General features: G+C 35.4%; 1 protein-coding gene across 2 annotated transcripts in view; it reads right to left on the bottom strand.

The window, feature by feature from the left end:
• GMDS (GDP-mannose 4,6-dehydratase) overlaps positions 1–13,494 on the bottom strand; it is a 337,377-nt gene that overhangs the window by 230,221 nt on the left and 93,662 nt on the right. For both annotated transcript variants that reach the window (XM_070747167.1, XM_070747166.1), the window contains exon 7: positions 9,586–9,713. In XM_070747167.1, coding sequence (XP_070603268.1) covers positions 9,586–9,713 — 128 coding nt within the window. The remainder of the gene's footprint in view (positions 1–9,585; positions 9,714–13,494) is intronic.

Raw genomic sequence — 13,494 nt, 5'->3', positions numbered from 1 at the left:
ACACTAAATTGGCGCCAGATAAAGGTCAATGGAATTCAGGAGGAGTTGGATTTGGAGTGGTAGTGGTAATACAATAGCTCTAAGTGGATGATGCGCGTAACTATATCTCCCAGCTTTGCCTGCTCTTCTTTTATAGGAAGCTGCAATTTGAATTAAACCTTTGCTATGGGGAACCCCCAGTGCCCCATTTTCAGCCTGGATGACCTCCTGCAGCACTTTGCCAAAACGGGGCACAGGAGGGCCGCATGTGGCTTCCCACACCCTGCTTTGGTCGGCAGAGGCACCAAGGGCCAGTCCTTTGCTATTTCCAGGCTGGTCCTGGCCCAGATCTAAGCAGTCTGTGGGACGGATCCGGCATACAGGACTTGAATTTGACACCCCTGCTATATGTGATATCCACATGTTTACATTCTAAAATGGAGGGAAACAATAATAGCAATAGAACTTAGACTTACATACAACTCCATAGTGCCTTATTATTATTATTATTATTATTATTATTATTAATAATAATAATAATTATTATTATTAATTAGATTTGTATGCCTCCCCTCTCCGCAGACTCAGGGCAGCTCATAACAAGAACTGGACGGTAGTTATTAAGCACGGCTCGGTCCAGGGAAGGCTTATTGCCCTCTATAAGCAGTTTACAGACTCAGTATATTGCCCCCCAACAATCTGGGTACTTCATTTTACCGACCTTGGAAGGATGGAAGGCTAAGTCAACCTTAAGCCAGTCAGAATCAAACCCCTGGCAGGAAGAACAATGATCCTGCAATATTGCATTCTAACTACTGTATGACCAAGGTTCCAAGAGTAAGAACAACCATGCAATAGCACTGTTTGACTGCCAAAAAATTTCTCCATTTATTTACCCCATCAACCAGAGCTGCCAGTCTCTTGAGATAAGTTAAAAGTCCGCCAAAGGTGACCAGTTGGAAAGTTCAACTGCTCTATCTTTGGTTCATTAACATTATTTGTTAGGTCAAGCCACATCCCAGAACACCTATAGTTGAAAATTCAAGTATTTGTTCTAAAACTAGAAGTGGCATATTAAGTATACTCTGTGGATTTGAGGAATGTTGTTTGACACTGAAGAAGAATCACAGTTGTTTCATGCACGATTGTGAAACCTAGTCAGTATGCTAAAAAGTCCCCATATCTACAAAACAGTATAAAATATTAACATTTTCCAACTGAAGGTTTCCCCAACGCTACAATTTTTTCAATCTTTTTGCAAATGTGCATGTTTCTAAAGTCTCCTGAATTAACAAAAAATGATGTTACAAATAATATACTGTTTACATGAGATCTTCTAAAAATGTCTTCTTAAATATTATCATATGTAGATAGATATTATCTGGAAATGGATAACAACAGTTCACTAAATACTTGCGTATTAAAGGTAATTCCTTCAGAAATAATTTGATTATTTAGACAACCATTTTTTGAAGAAAAAAAGAGAAAAAATTAATAAATTGGGGTTATGCTTTTCCATTGTTTTACATCTTCAGGTTACTTCATGACCATAAATTTAACTCTTTCAACTTTATGCTATATAAGATGAATCTAGCAAGCTTGATTCAAAACATTAAAAGATCCCATTTATTAGCTGGACAACACTGCTGCGTTGTACATGACACATTTTAAAAATTTATTTTGGTTTATCTTAAAATAATTGGTTACCTTCCAAAATATGACTACAATTTTTAATTTCTCAATTGGGAGTCACAACTAGGAAATTTTATACTTGAAAGAAAACCTAACTCTTCAATCATTCCATTTTTTTTGTAAGACCACCAGTGTTCCAAGACCACTTATAAAACTATGGGAGTAATCTTGATAATAATTCACATACAGTTATTGAAGCACAGGAAACGAAACCAGATGGTTTTGCTGAGGAAAGCATTATATATATATATATTTGCCTTTATAGCTTTCTGACACTAAACACTTCTCACACTAACAAATACAAAAATGGATATAGAGGTTTGCTTGATTTTGTTTTAAATCCCATTATTTCTATTTGGGAGGTTTCTTTCAAAAAAGGCAACATCTTACAGGAGCTATGAAACAGATGAGTATAATTTTCTTGAAGAAAAGGAAGCTATTAGTAACACCTACTTGTAGACACAACTGCAGTGCTTTGTAAATGAATGCCATATGATTTGGATTAGAAAGAGCTCTTGTGTATCATTATGAAAATCACTTACTTGCCTAAATTAAACACTTTCAAATACAGACTTTACTTGTGTCAAAATAACCACTGCCTACTTTTTACTTTTAGTCAACTAACACACCTATAGAATTTTTGTATAACTTTGTCAAAGAATACTATCAAAGCTCTGCACAACAAAAGCTAGTTTTTGGAATGAAAAATAGTGCCAAATGTTACTGCTTGTTTCATTTATTCCAGCATGTAATGTGGCAATATGAAAAAGTATTCCTTCCCTGCTTTCAATCAATTCAGTGAAGGGGATAAATAGGGACGTTTGTATAAATACTTCATTAAAATACCAGGGCTATTTGTGGCCAGTCTTGCCCTTTATAAATCTCACAACTTTGTCTCCCCTCATAGCATGAAGTTCTCAACACACAGATTCTAGAGGCATATCAGTCAAAATAAATTTCTGAAGACATCTGTAAAACGTATTGATAAATATAAGTGTCAAGAGTGTAGAAACCCATTTTTAAAGCTCTGGAGCCCCACTGGTCTGCAAATAGAGACACGGCTACTAAATAGACAAGATGCACTCAACAAGTGCGGTCATTTACTTAACAACTGAAGGGGGGAAATGTGATAAAATTGGGGGAGACTCACTTAGCAACTGAAATTCTCATCCAAATAGTGCTTGTAATTCAAGGACTGTCTGTACAGAGGTAATATAATTCACTATTAATATAGTGAATTATAGTAATATTAATATATTAATATAGTGAATTATAGTAATATAATTCAGTATTAAAAGCAGGAATAATATCATAAAAAAGGAGGAGCTTTAATTTTTAACATGGCCATACATTTATCATCATAACCTTAGGAATTCTCTTTAAAAACATGTCGATGAATACAGATACAATGTAGTGTTGAAAATGTTAAAAATGAATATTGTAACAGCTAAACATACCAGCAGTTTTAAATTAAACTAAAAATGTGCCATCTGGTTTTCTTATAGCATTTAAGTGCATATATTTTATTTCCTTAATTATTTAAAATACTTTTATACCACTTCAGTTGGGTGACTGGCTTCTGAGTCAGTTTGGTGCAGTGGATAAAGTCTCCGGCTAGAAACCAGAAGACTGCTGAGTTCTAGGTCAGTCTAATCAAAGCACAGATCTAGATAGGGCTAATCGTTTTTTTTCAGTCCTGGAAAGGAGATGAGAGCAAATAATTTCTAACAAACCTTGCCAGGATAACTGCAGGGATTTGTCTAGCTCAGGGCTGTCAAACTCAATATCTGCAGGCCTGATACGTCAAACACTGGCAATCCCCATGCCCAATTTAGCTAAGGGGGAAAATGTCCCGATACATCACGGGACGACACGGGTTTCGCACCCCTGGCCTAGGTTTTCTCTCTGTTAGGGCATCAGACACAATTGAATGGAATAAATAAAAAGTGACATACAAGTATATCGAACATAAAACATCTGGTGAGACATTAAAAAATCCTAAATTTTACTGGAAGTGGAATAAATGGTTTTAAATCAATAATCCCACTGAAAGACTAAGAGATGCAGAATCTGAGTTTTTTCTATATAACAGCGAATATAATTCAGTGTTACATTTATGTCTCACCAGATGTTTTATGTTCGATATACTTGTATGTCACTTTTTATTTCTTCCATTCAATTGTGTCTGATTCTCTGAGAGAAAACCTAGGCCAGGGGTGTGCAACTCATGTTGTCCCGTGATATATCGGGACATTTTCCCCCTTCGCTAAATTGGGTTACATATATTATACGAGGGCTAGTTTTGTATAATATGTAAGAAACTGACAGATCTTTTGTGCCTGCCTTAGGCACAAGCCAATTGGGTGACCTTAGGCCAGAAACTTTCTGTCAGCTCTAGAAAGAAGGCATTATGAAACTATGTTTAAAACGTCAGCAGGGACTAGTCCTGCCAATCAGAGTCAGCAGTAACTTCAAGGCCCACATCCCATCCACACTTATAATTGTTACATAATGGATTTAAATTAATAATGATGATTTTTGTTGCAAGTAGGCAAGATAATATATCAAAACATTATAGGAGACTAAGGCGAACTGTACTTTATTATGAATTTGACAACAAAATTGAAAGAGTAAGAAACAACAGCATCCAATGAAAACAAGGGACACTAATATTTGAGAAACAGTTCCTAATATACAGTATGTAAATTAAAAACAATGAGTTGAGTAAAGTATTTTAATATAACATAATACTTTATATTTTATTGCTATTACCTGGAATGGAATGGAAAGAATAAATTCTAGGAATAAATTCTAGATGATGAATAGGACAGTGGCGCAGCAGGTAGAGTGCTGTACTGCAGGCCACTGAAGCTGACTGTAGATCTGAAGGTCAGCGGTTCAAATCTCATCACCGGTTCAAGGTTGACTCAGCCTTCCATCCTTCCGAGGTGGGTAAAATGAGGACCCGGATTGTGGGGGCAATAGCCTAGCTCTGTTAAAAAGTGCTATTTCTAACATGTTGTAAGCTGCCCTGAGTCTAAGGAGAAGGGAAGCATAAAAAGCGAATAAATAAATAAATAAATAAATAAACAAACAAACAAACAAACAAACAAACAAAATAAACTCTGTTTCAGACTTATCTCTGTCTCCGCCTACACTGTCATGTCTAGACCATGAACCTAATTTTCTCCTGTCAACCCTGCAATCAATCTCATTACACCTTTAGAAACCAGCATGTCCTCGCTATCCATTCAAAACTTTGGCATTATTAGCAGCATTGATTTGTTTAAAAATGTTAAAAGATGATATTGGATCATTAAGGGCATTCTCACTGTCCCAAGACAAATTATTTTCAGGGGCAGAGAGAAAAACGTAGGTATATAAACATCTAATGTCTCTTCTTGTTATTGTGAAGTGACTAATCAATCACTATGTACTTACTATTGTAATAGTATGAGCTGCGATGGCGCAGTGATTAGAATATACCAGTAGTACTAAAGGCTACTTCTGTTGACTCCGTCTGACCAGTTCAAATCTCACTAGGCTCAAGAGTGACTCATCCTTCCATCCTTCTGAGGTGGGTAAAATGAGGGCCCAGTCTGCTGGGGGGAGGGGGGATATGCTGACTCTTTAATTTGCTCAGAGAGGGCTGTAAAGTACTGTGAAGTAGTAGTATATAAGGTGGCTTATTAGTATATGGATGGCTTATTGCATTATGCTACCCAAGGGTGAAATTCAGCAGGTTCTGGTGAATTGGTAGTGGAAATTTTGAATAGTTTGGAGAACCATCAAATACCACCTCTGACTGTCCCCAGAGTGGGGTGGGAATGGAGATTGTGCAATATCTTTCCTCCATGAGTTGGGGAGGGAATGGGGTTTTTGTAATATCCTTCCCCTGCCACGTCCACAAAACTGGTAGGGAAAGATTTTGAATTTCACCCCTGATGCTAGCCCAAATAAAAAGAAATTGTAGAACAAAGCAAGACACAAAAGTTCTTGTTTAGTCTGCTTATTTTGCTTATTCCTGACATTCACATTCAACCTATCTGCAGTTTGCAACATGTTGAATAAAAGAGTTAATTGGGCATAATTGTTTCTAAAAATGTTAATTTACTTTTAACAAACTTATATACCAATCCATATTGCCCATTCAACTAATTATACAGACATACTATAGTTTACTGCAGAATATGGACAACCTTTCTAGATTCAAGGCTACATTCACTCTGGGAAAATAGTTACAGCTCATATAGTGGTGGAAAGAGTCAAAGTCAAGAGAAAGTAGGAACATAATCACACCGGACCAGGGTATCTACGAGACCACCTTCTGCCGCACGAATCCCGGCGACCGGTTAGGTCCCACAGAGTGGGCCTTCTCTGGGTCCCGTCAACAAAACAATGTCGTTTGGCGGGCCCCAGGGGAAGAGCCTTCTCTGTGGCGGCCCCGGCCTTCTGGAACCAACTCCCCCTGGAGATTAGAATTGCTCCCCCTCCTCGCCTTTTGTAAGCTCCTTAAAACCCACCTCTGCCATCAGGCATGGGGGAACTGAGATATTCTTTCCCCCTAGGCCTTTACAATTTATGCATGGTATGTTTGTTTGTATGTATGTTTGGTTTTATAAATAAGGTTTTTTTTTATTGTTTTAGTATTAGTTTTAGTACTGGATTTTCATGATGTTTTGTACTATTGTTGTTAGCTGCCCCGAGTCTACGAAGAGGGGCGGCATACAAATCCAATAAATAAAATAAATAAAATAAATATTTATTCAATCTCAGCATGGTGTTTTTGCAGTACCCAAACAATTGTAGTGTTATTAGGGATAACGATTACCTTCTGCACACCTATCAATGCCCCGTCTTTATTCATCCAGCCACTCATAGTATCATACAAATGCTTTTCATCCATCCATATTTCCTCTTCTTCAGTTATATATTTATCTCTGAATCAATGTCTTTCCCACGCAGTATGAAAAAGCCACACTGCTTTTATTCAGATCATCAGATTTATTGGCAGATTTATTTCCCTCTCCAACAACCCTTTCTTTCCATGTTTAGGAAGGGAGAGGTGGCTTCTTTTTCCTCCTTTATCACCCAGCAATGAAGGAAATGGAACATCTGCTGAAAATCAAGTCGCTTGCAGCAAGATATAAATATAATGAATGCCATGGCTGCCTGAGTTTTCCTAAATTTCTTCTCAAATATATCACAGTTCTGTAACTTCACACCTTCTGTGATTACATTCATTACCAAATTTTGGAGATTTGTTTTCCATCCATTAAATTCTGAAATAGTTATTTATTTCTATTTTCAATTTTTTTTCTTATAGATGGCAAATACAGTGGTACCTCATCTTACGAACGCCTCTTCTAACGAACTTTTCAAGATACGAACCCCGGTGTTTAAGATTTTTTTGCCTCTTCTTCTGAACCATTTTCACCTTACGAACCCAAGCAGCTGCTGCTGGGATGAAGGGGTTTCTTTTCCCCCCCCTTTTTTGGAGAAAGAAAAGGGAGGGGCTGCTTGGAGTAGGAAACATTTTGCAGAGAACAACGTGCTTGCAAAGGAACTGTAAGGGTGTCTTTTTAAGAAAGAAAAGGGAGGAGGGAGGGGCAGCTTGGGGGAGGAAAATTTTTGCAGAGAACAAGGTGCTTGCAAAGGAACTGAAAGGGTGTCTTTTGAAGAAAGAAAAGGGAGGAGGGAGGGGCAGCTTGGGGGAGGAAAATTTTTGCAGAGAACAATGTGCTTGCAAAGGAACTGAAAGGGTGTCTTTTTAAGAAAGAAAAGGGAGGAGGGAGGGGCAGCTTGGGGGAGGAAAATTTTGCAGAGAACAACGTGCTTTCAAAGGAACTTAAAGAGTGTCTTTTGAAGAAAGAAAAGGGAGGGGCGCCCCCCTTGCCTTTCTTCCTTCCCACTCACCCTTTAGCCTAGCCTTGCTTCTTCCACCCGCCCCCTTTAGCTGCTCCTCCCTGCCCTCTGTTCGCCTCCCTTCTAAAGTTTGGGATTTTCCTGAAGGATTTGCACCCATTATTTGCTTTTACATTGATTCTTATGGGAAACATTGTTTCATCTTACGAACTTTTCACCTTACGAACCTCCTCCTGGAACCAATTAAGTTCGTATGATGAGGTACCACTGTAGTTACATTGCATATATTCAAACTCTTATGAAATCAACAAAAGCAGAACAATTAATCTCTGGGGAGATACTCAACATGATACTCAGCAGAATAAGGAATTATGCCAGAACGATTTTTTGGCAATCACCAAACCCCTGAAAAATCTAGAACGTGACTTACATTACCAGTGTGTGATCCTTGTGGAAATACCAACTGAATATACTTTATTTGGTGGCCAGAACATTTGAAAACTAGCTGCTAAATAAAATGCATCCTTATTGTCATCTAAAATTTCCAGTGGCATTACTCTATCAAAATAAAGTTATATGTTGAAAAGAACTTCTATAAATTCTATATTGTAAGAAAATTTAGTCTGCAAAGAGTGGAGAACTGGAGAAGCTTATTACATCTCAATATATTTCTGTACAATGGTTTATTGTACAATTTGTTACACCTGATAATATACATTTTAAATTATTCATTTGCCAATAATGCAGAATAATGGGTAAAATCTACTTGCAAGGCTTATGCCTGTTCCAGGTACAATATTCAAAGCTTAGAACATAATGATTTAACAGAAATATTGTTCCGTAGTTTCTTATCAATTTGAGATTAAGCATGCTAGTTCTATCCCGAACAAGGACATATGTCCAAATATTTAAATGTTCAGAATGTTGTTTTTTAGAAATCCTGGTTAGCTTATTTTATGGCTAATATCTAATCACTTATACCTGTAGAATCATATAGACCAGAGGTCTTCAAACTTGGCAACTTTAAGACTTGTGGACTTCAATTCCCAGAATTCTCCAGTCAGCTATGCTGGCTGGAGAATTCTGGGGGTTGAAGTCCACAAGTCTTAAAGTTGCCAAGTTTGGAGACCTCTGATATAGACAGATATCATGTTCGTAAAAATAGTTAGAAGAGCAAGAAGGGGAAGACTGAAAAGATCTGATCTGACCAGCTTTCTATACAAATTGTCTTTTAACAACTGCTAATTTTAATTATATTTTAAAAATATGTTGTTCATATCTCTAACAGATACTTCTCACTGCCAGATTCTTTTGGTTGACATGCCTAGATATGAAAATACAAATTATATGGTAACAAACTATGCTTTCCCTAATTGTCTTAATGACAGCCTCTGCAATTAGATCTCTATAGATGTGGACCATATGCTATTCATCTTCCTATCATAGACCTATACACCTTACACTGAAAAAATATAGCAGTTCAAAAATTTTCATAATCATATGAAAATAGATCAGCAAAAAGAAATGATTCAGCACAGGAGTCTTTTTAAAGAAAATATGAACTCTACAATATTTATGTAGGCCACTTTAATAAAAATTTTCCCGAAAGGTTTTAACATGAAGGAATACTAAACATTAACAATATTACAACCACACCAGAATTAGAATGATTTTCTGAGGTTAACATTAGCCATGCTTCTCTCTTTGCTATGAGAAGATTCCAAAGTATAGACAAGGTCTCAAAAAAATTCATTGCACTTCAATCTTCTGATCTCAAGGAAACAAAGGAACAATATATTGTTGAAGCAGAAGAGGTCTTTTTATTATTTTACTCCTTCCCACAGGAATTTAGTAAGGAATGTGAACCTGAAGACCTTCATTATATGTTCAGGTTATGCATATAGTAACATCCTATGTCTTCTTCAGGCAGCCAGGGAGAAAAGCTAGATTTAGAAGCAGATGCCTTCAGGCCATACTTTTACTTTTAAGTTATTGCAGTAAGCCCCACAAAGGCCTTGCTTTAAAGTAGGCATTTTAGCAATCACATACCTCTACATAGTCCTTGGCGTGACCCCAGTCTCTCTTGGCATCTAAATTTCCCAAACTGAAGCACTCCAATTGTCCCAGATGGATCTTAGCAACTGAACGACTAATCTTTCGAGTTACAAAATTGGCTCCTAAAATAAAGATAAAAGAAGGAAATTAAAAATTATCTGATAAATATTCTATAACTAATCCTAAAATTACGGATTATGACAATCTTTTCAGTCTGGTCTCAGTTCTTTCTATCACTTCAGTGTATTTGTACGTTATCAAATGACTGCCAGCACTTCAATCACATCAGCTCTGCTTCCTCAATAAATATCTTTCTTCCTAGATGGAAGCTTCAGTGTTCAGAATTTCAACATTAAATTTCCAACACAATATAAAGCAAGGCAACAGTCAAATGACTGAAGAATCTGGTCAGTGCATAAATGTGTACAGTATATGTCAAAGAAGGCATAGCAATCATCCTTACTTTTTATTTTTATTTTTATTTTTATTTTTATTTTTATTTTATTTTATTTTATTTTATTTTATTCATTCATTCATTCATTCATTCATTCATTCATTCATTCATTCATTCATTCATTCCAATACACAATGAGGGGTTTAGTGGGTATATATCTGTATACACATAGTAAAATACATGATGAAGATTATAGAGGAGATACTCATAGTAAAATATATCTAAGAAACAGTAAAAAAGAAGATATAGTAATAGAACACATCAATGAAATAATAGAAGAAGAGATATAGGAATAGAATAGGAGATATAGGAGAGCAATAGGACAGGGGACAGAAGGCACTCTAGTGCACTTCTTGCAATTATTTAAAGCAGAATCATCCCCAAAGTAAAGTTCTATCTCTTGATGCCATCTAAAGGCAAAAAACTTTGATTCACAAGGTTAGAAAAAATAGCTATTTTGCATACTTATTTGCTAAATTAATTATATAAAGTAAACCTATACAGAAAAGGAGGCTCTGTTCATAGGAAATGACTGTAGAATATAGGTAGGCCTTGCTTAGCCATGAGTAGCAACCATTCAAAATTGTGACAATGCTGAAAAAATAACCGAGGTGTTTCTCTCTCAATTATTTGTTCATCATGACAGTCAGTTGATATATAGTGTTCTGTGTCTGACCCATTCCCCCCACCCTCCCCACAGAGTGGAGAGATTGCCTAAATTTCTTTAGTCAATCTCTTCTGTGCCTGATATTGTTTTTCTCCCTCTTGCAGAGTGGACAGATTGGATACGAAAGGATTACAGGAAAGTAAGCAGGCACATCATGGGGAATATTCTGGCTGATTGCTTAGTGTGCCTGTGGCTGATCTAAATTGTAGTGATCTTTAGAAACTTGGATTTACTTGGATGAATCACAACAACTTGTTGTGAGCCGCCCCGAGTCTTCGGAGAGGGGCGGCATACAAATCTAAGTAATAAATAAATAAATAAATAAATTTTGCAATCATTACTTCTTCAGGGAAAATTTAAAATGTTAGGAAGAGGAGTTCATACCTACCATTCCCACATATTATTCATGAATTACATAATTAATATATCCGAATCCAAAACATCTACATCATTACATGCATAAGTGAACTTTATCCTAAAATAACTAATGTAAAAAAACCCCCAAAATTAATAATACATTTGCCACATTACTAAAATTGCTGTAGTCCTGAACCAGATGTTGAATAGATCCAGTTCTTGAGCTTTAAGATTTGATTGACTGATTGTTTATATGCCACCAATTTATTTTTAACTTCTACTGATAAAATAGATTTTTTTCCCCATGACAAGCTGTCCCAAATGTGGTTTTTCAGGACTGCCAACAGTGCAGTCATTGCTACCACTAGTGTAACTGTGCCCTTCCTCCCTTCCTTCAACTCCCTCCCTATACTTTAGCCTTTTCAGGAGAGCTAGGTCTTCAGATATCCTACTCAAAGTACAATAATAGGCAAGAATATCTAATTAAAAGTTTTGTGCGATTGTATCACTTGGTAAAGATTTTTGGCCTCCTGACAGGTGAGTCCTAACGTACCTTAAAAAGTAATAAGTCATTTTTAGAAGTGAGTCTTTGTCATGGTTATTTTTTTACACTCGCTATACTAAGCTTTATAATAATAAAATTATACACAGTAAGATACATAATGCCTGTAATTAGAATCTCAGATGGTAGTATTCATATTTCTTGCTTTAAATGACATAATATTAGCAATTTAAACAATATTAACAATCTTATTTACTATAGATTTCATTTATTGAATATCTAATAAATGTTATAGTACATTTAAAAAAATATTTCCCACTCATGAAAAAAACTGAAAATGTGTATTTGAAGCTTTAATAACACTTCTACACTAACAATCAATTCTGCATAGAGTAATGGAAAATATTAAATGCTTTCCAGGAAACTATCTTCCTTTTCTACTTTAGGACACTTGAAAAGCTACTTTATGAGCCTTTTAAAATGTTTAATATACAAGAGCTAGTTCTAAAGGTAAAAAAAAAAGTGTAAAAAAAGGCAGTGAAATGCAATTTATTAAAAGACATTCAAGATTTTTCAAAGGACCATTAAAACTATAGAAAAAAATTCATGACTATGTATTACATTAAAAAACAGAAACTACTTCAAACTGATTGTTTTATATAGTTTAGGAAAATTTCATTGATAGAGGATTCTCCTAAATATTACCAGAGGGATCATTTAGCATTTTTATGGAGTTCTGATAATGTTTTATGTTCTTGGCAGAACTGGAAATGATGCTGGATACAAAGCAGAGAGAAAAAGGAAAGTCCACTTAATGTGATAATAAATTTTACTCCCAGTGGATTTCAACATTTTAATTTTAGTTTATGTATTTCCGTTAAGGCACAATTATGTGTTATTCCTCATTCATGGAATATAAATACACATTTTCCAAACATTTACTATCACATTTAAAATAATATTAGAATAGAGAAAAGCTGATATTTTCCATTTGATTTTATGGGGGGGAAAGTTAACATAAATAGAAACAATCAATTTTATTCTAAAAATGGTATCAAATAATTATTTATACTTTATACTAAGTTGTATTAGTAAAACTAAATTATAAAGTGAGGAAAATAATTTTAGTTCTAGAAGAAACAAATTTGAAGATCTAAGTTCTAAATGCTAATCATTGTCTCTAACTAATTTATAGTAATTTCAAGTGATATAAAAATGGAGTCAAAATGAACAGCTATGGAAGACCTATAGATTTCTGAATTGATCAATTGATCTGATGATTTCTTTTCTTTTTCTATTGTATATATAAATCAGTTCACAAAATGCCAACACTGGTAAACCAATATTCAGAAACTTAAATACCATAATCAAAGAGAGTATTCTGTAAGTCCTGGAAAGGAAAATACTATTAAGAAGACATTCACAATATTTCTCAATTATTGACATTTGAGGAACCCTGATAGCACAGTGGTTAAATAAAATTGCAGGTAAGTTCTGCCCAGAATCTGATGTTTGATCCTGATGTGGCTCAAGGTTGATTGAGCCTTCAGATGTTGGTAAAATGAGGACCCAGATTGTTGGAGGCAATATGCAAATAATACTGACATTGTAAACCTCCCATAGTGCGCTGTAAAGTGCTACAGGGCATATATAAATCTAAATGCTAATGAAATTGTCCCAAATTAATCAGGTCATAGATTGCAGTTTATTATTTCAATTCAATGTGGACTGGAATATATTTTTTCTTTCCTTCTTTCCAAGCTTAGGTCTGAGAGTGTAAGATTAGGCTGTCATACAGTTATTTCAGCATTGTTTCCAGAATTAAAAAAGTAGATTTTTCATATTAGCTCTCTTGGCACAAAAGCCATTTTTTGGGATTCTTTTAATATTCTAAAAAAGCAGAGATACATAAAATGATATATA

The sequence above is a fragment of the Erythrolamprus reginae genome, chromosome 3 (genome assembly GCF_031021105.1).
Source record: "Erythrolamprus reginae isolate rEryReg1 chromosome 3, rEryReg1.hap1, whole genome shotgun sequence".
Taxonomy (NCBI): Eukaryota; Metazoa; Chordata; class Lepidosauria; order Squamata; family Dipsadidae; genus Erythrolamprus; species Erythrolamprus reginae.
The sequence above is the reverse complement of the archived record's forward strand: the minus strand, read 5'-3'. Positions and strand labels throughout refer to the sequence as shown.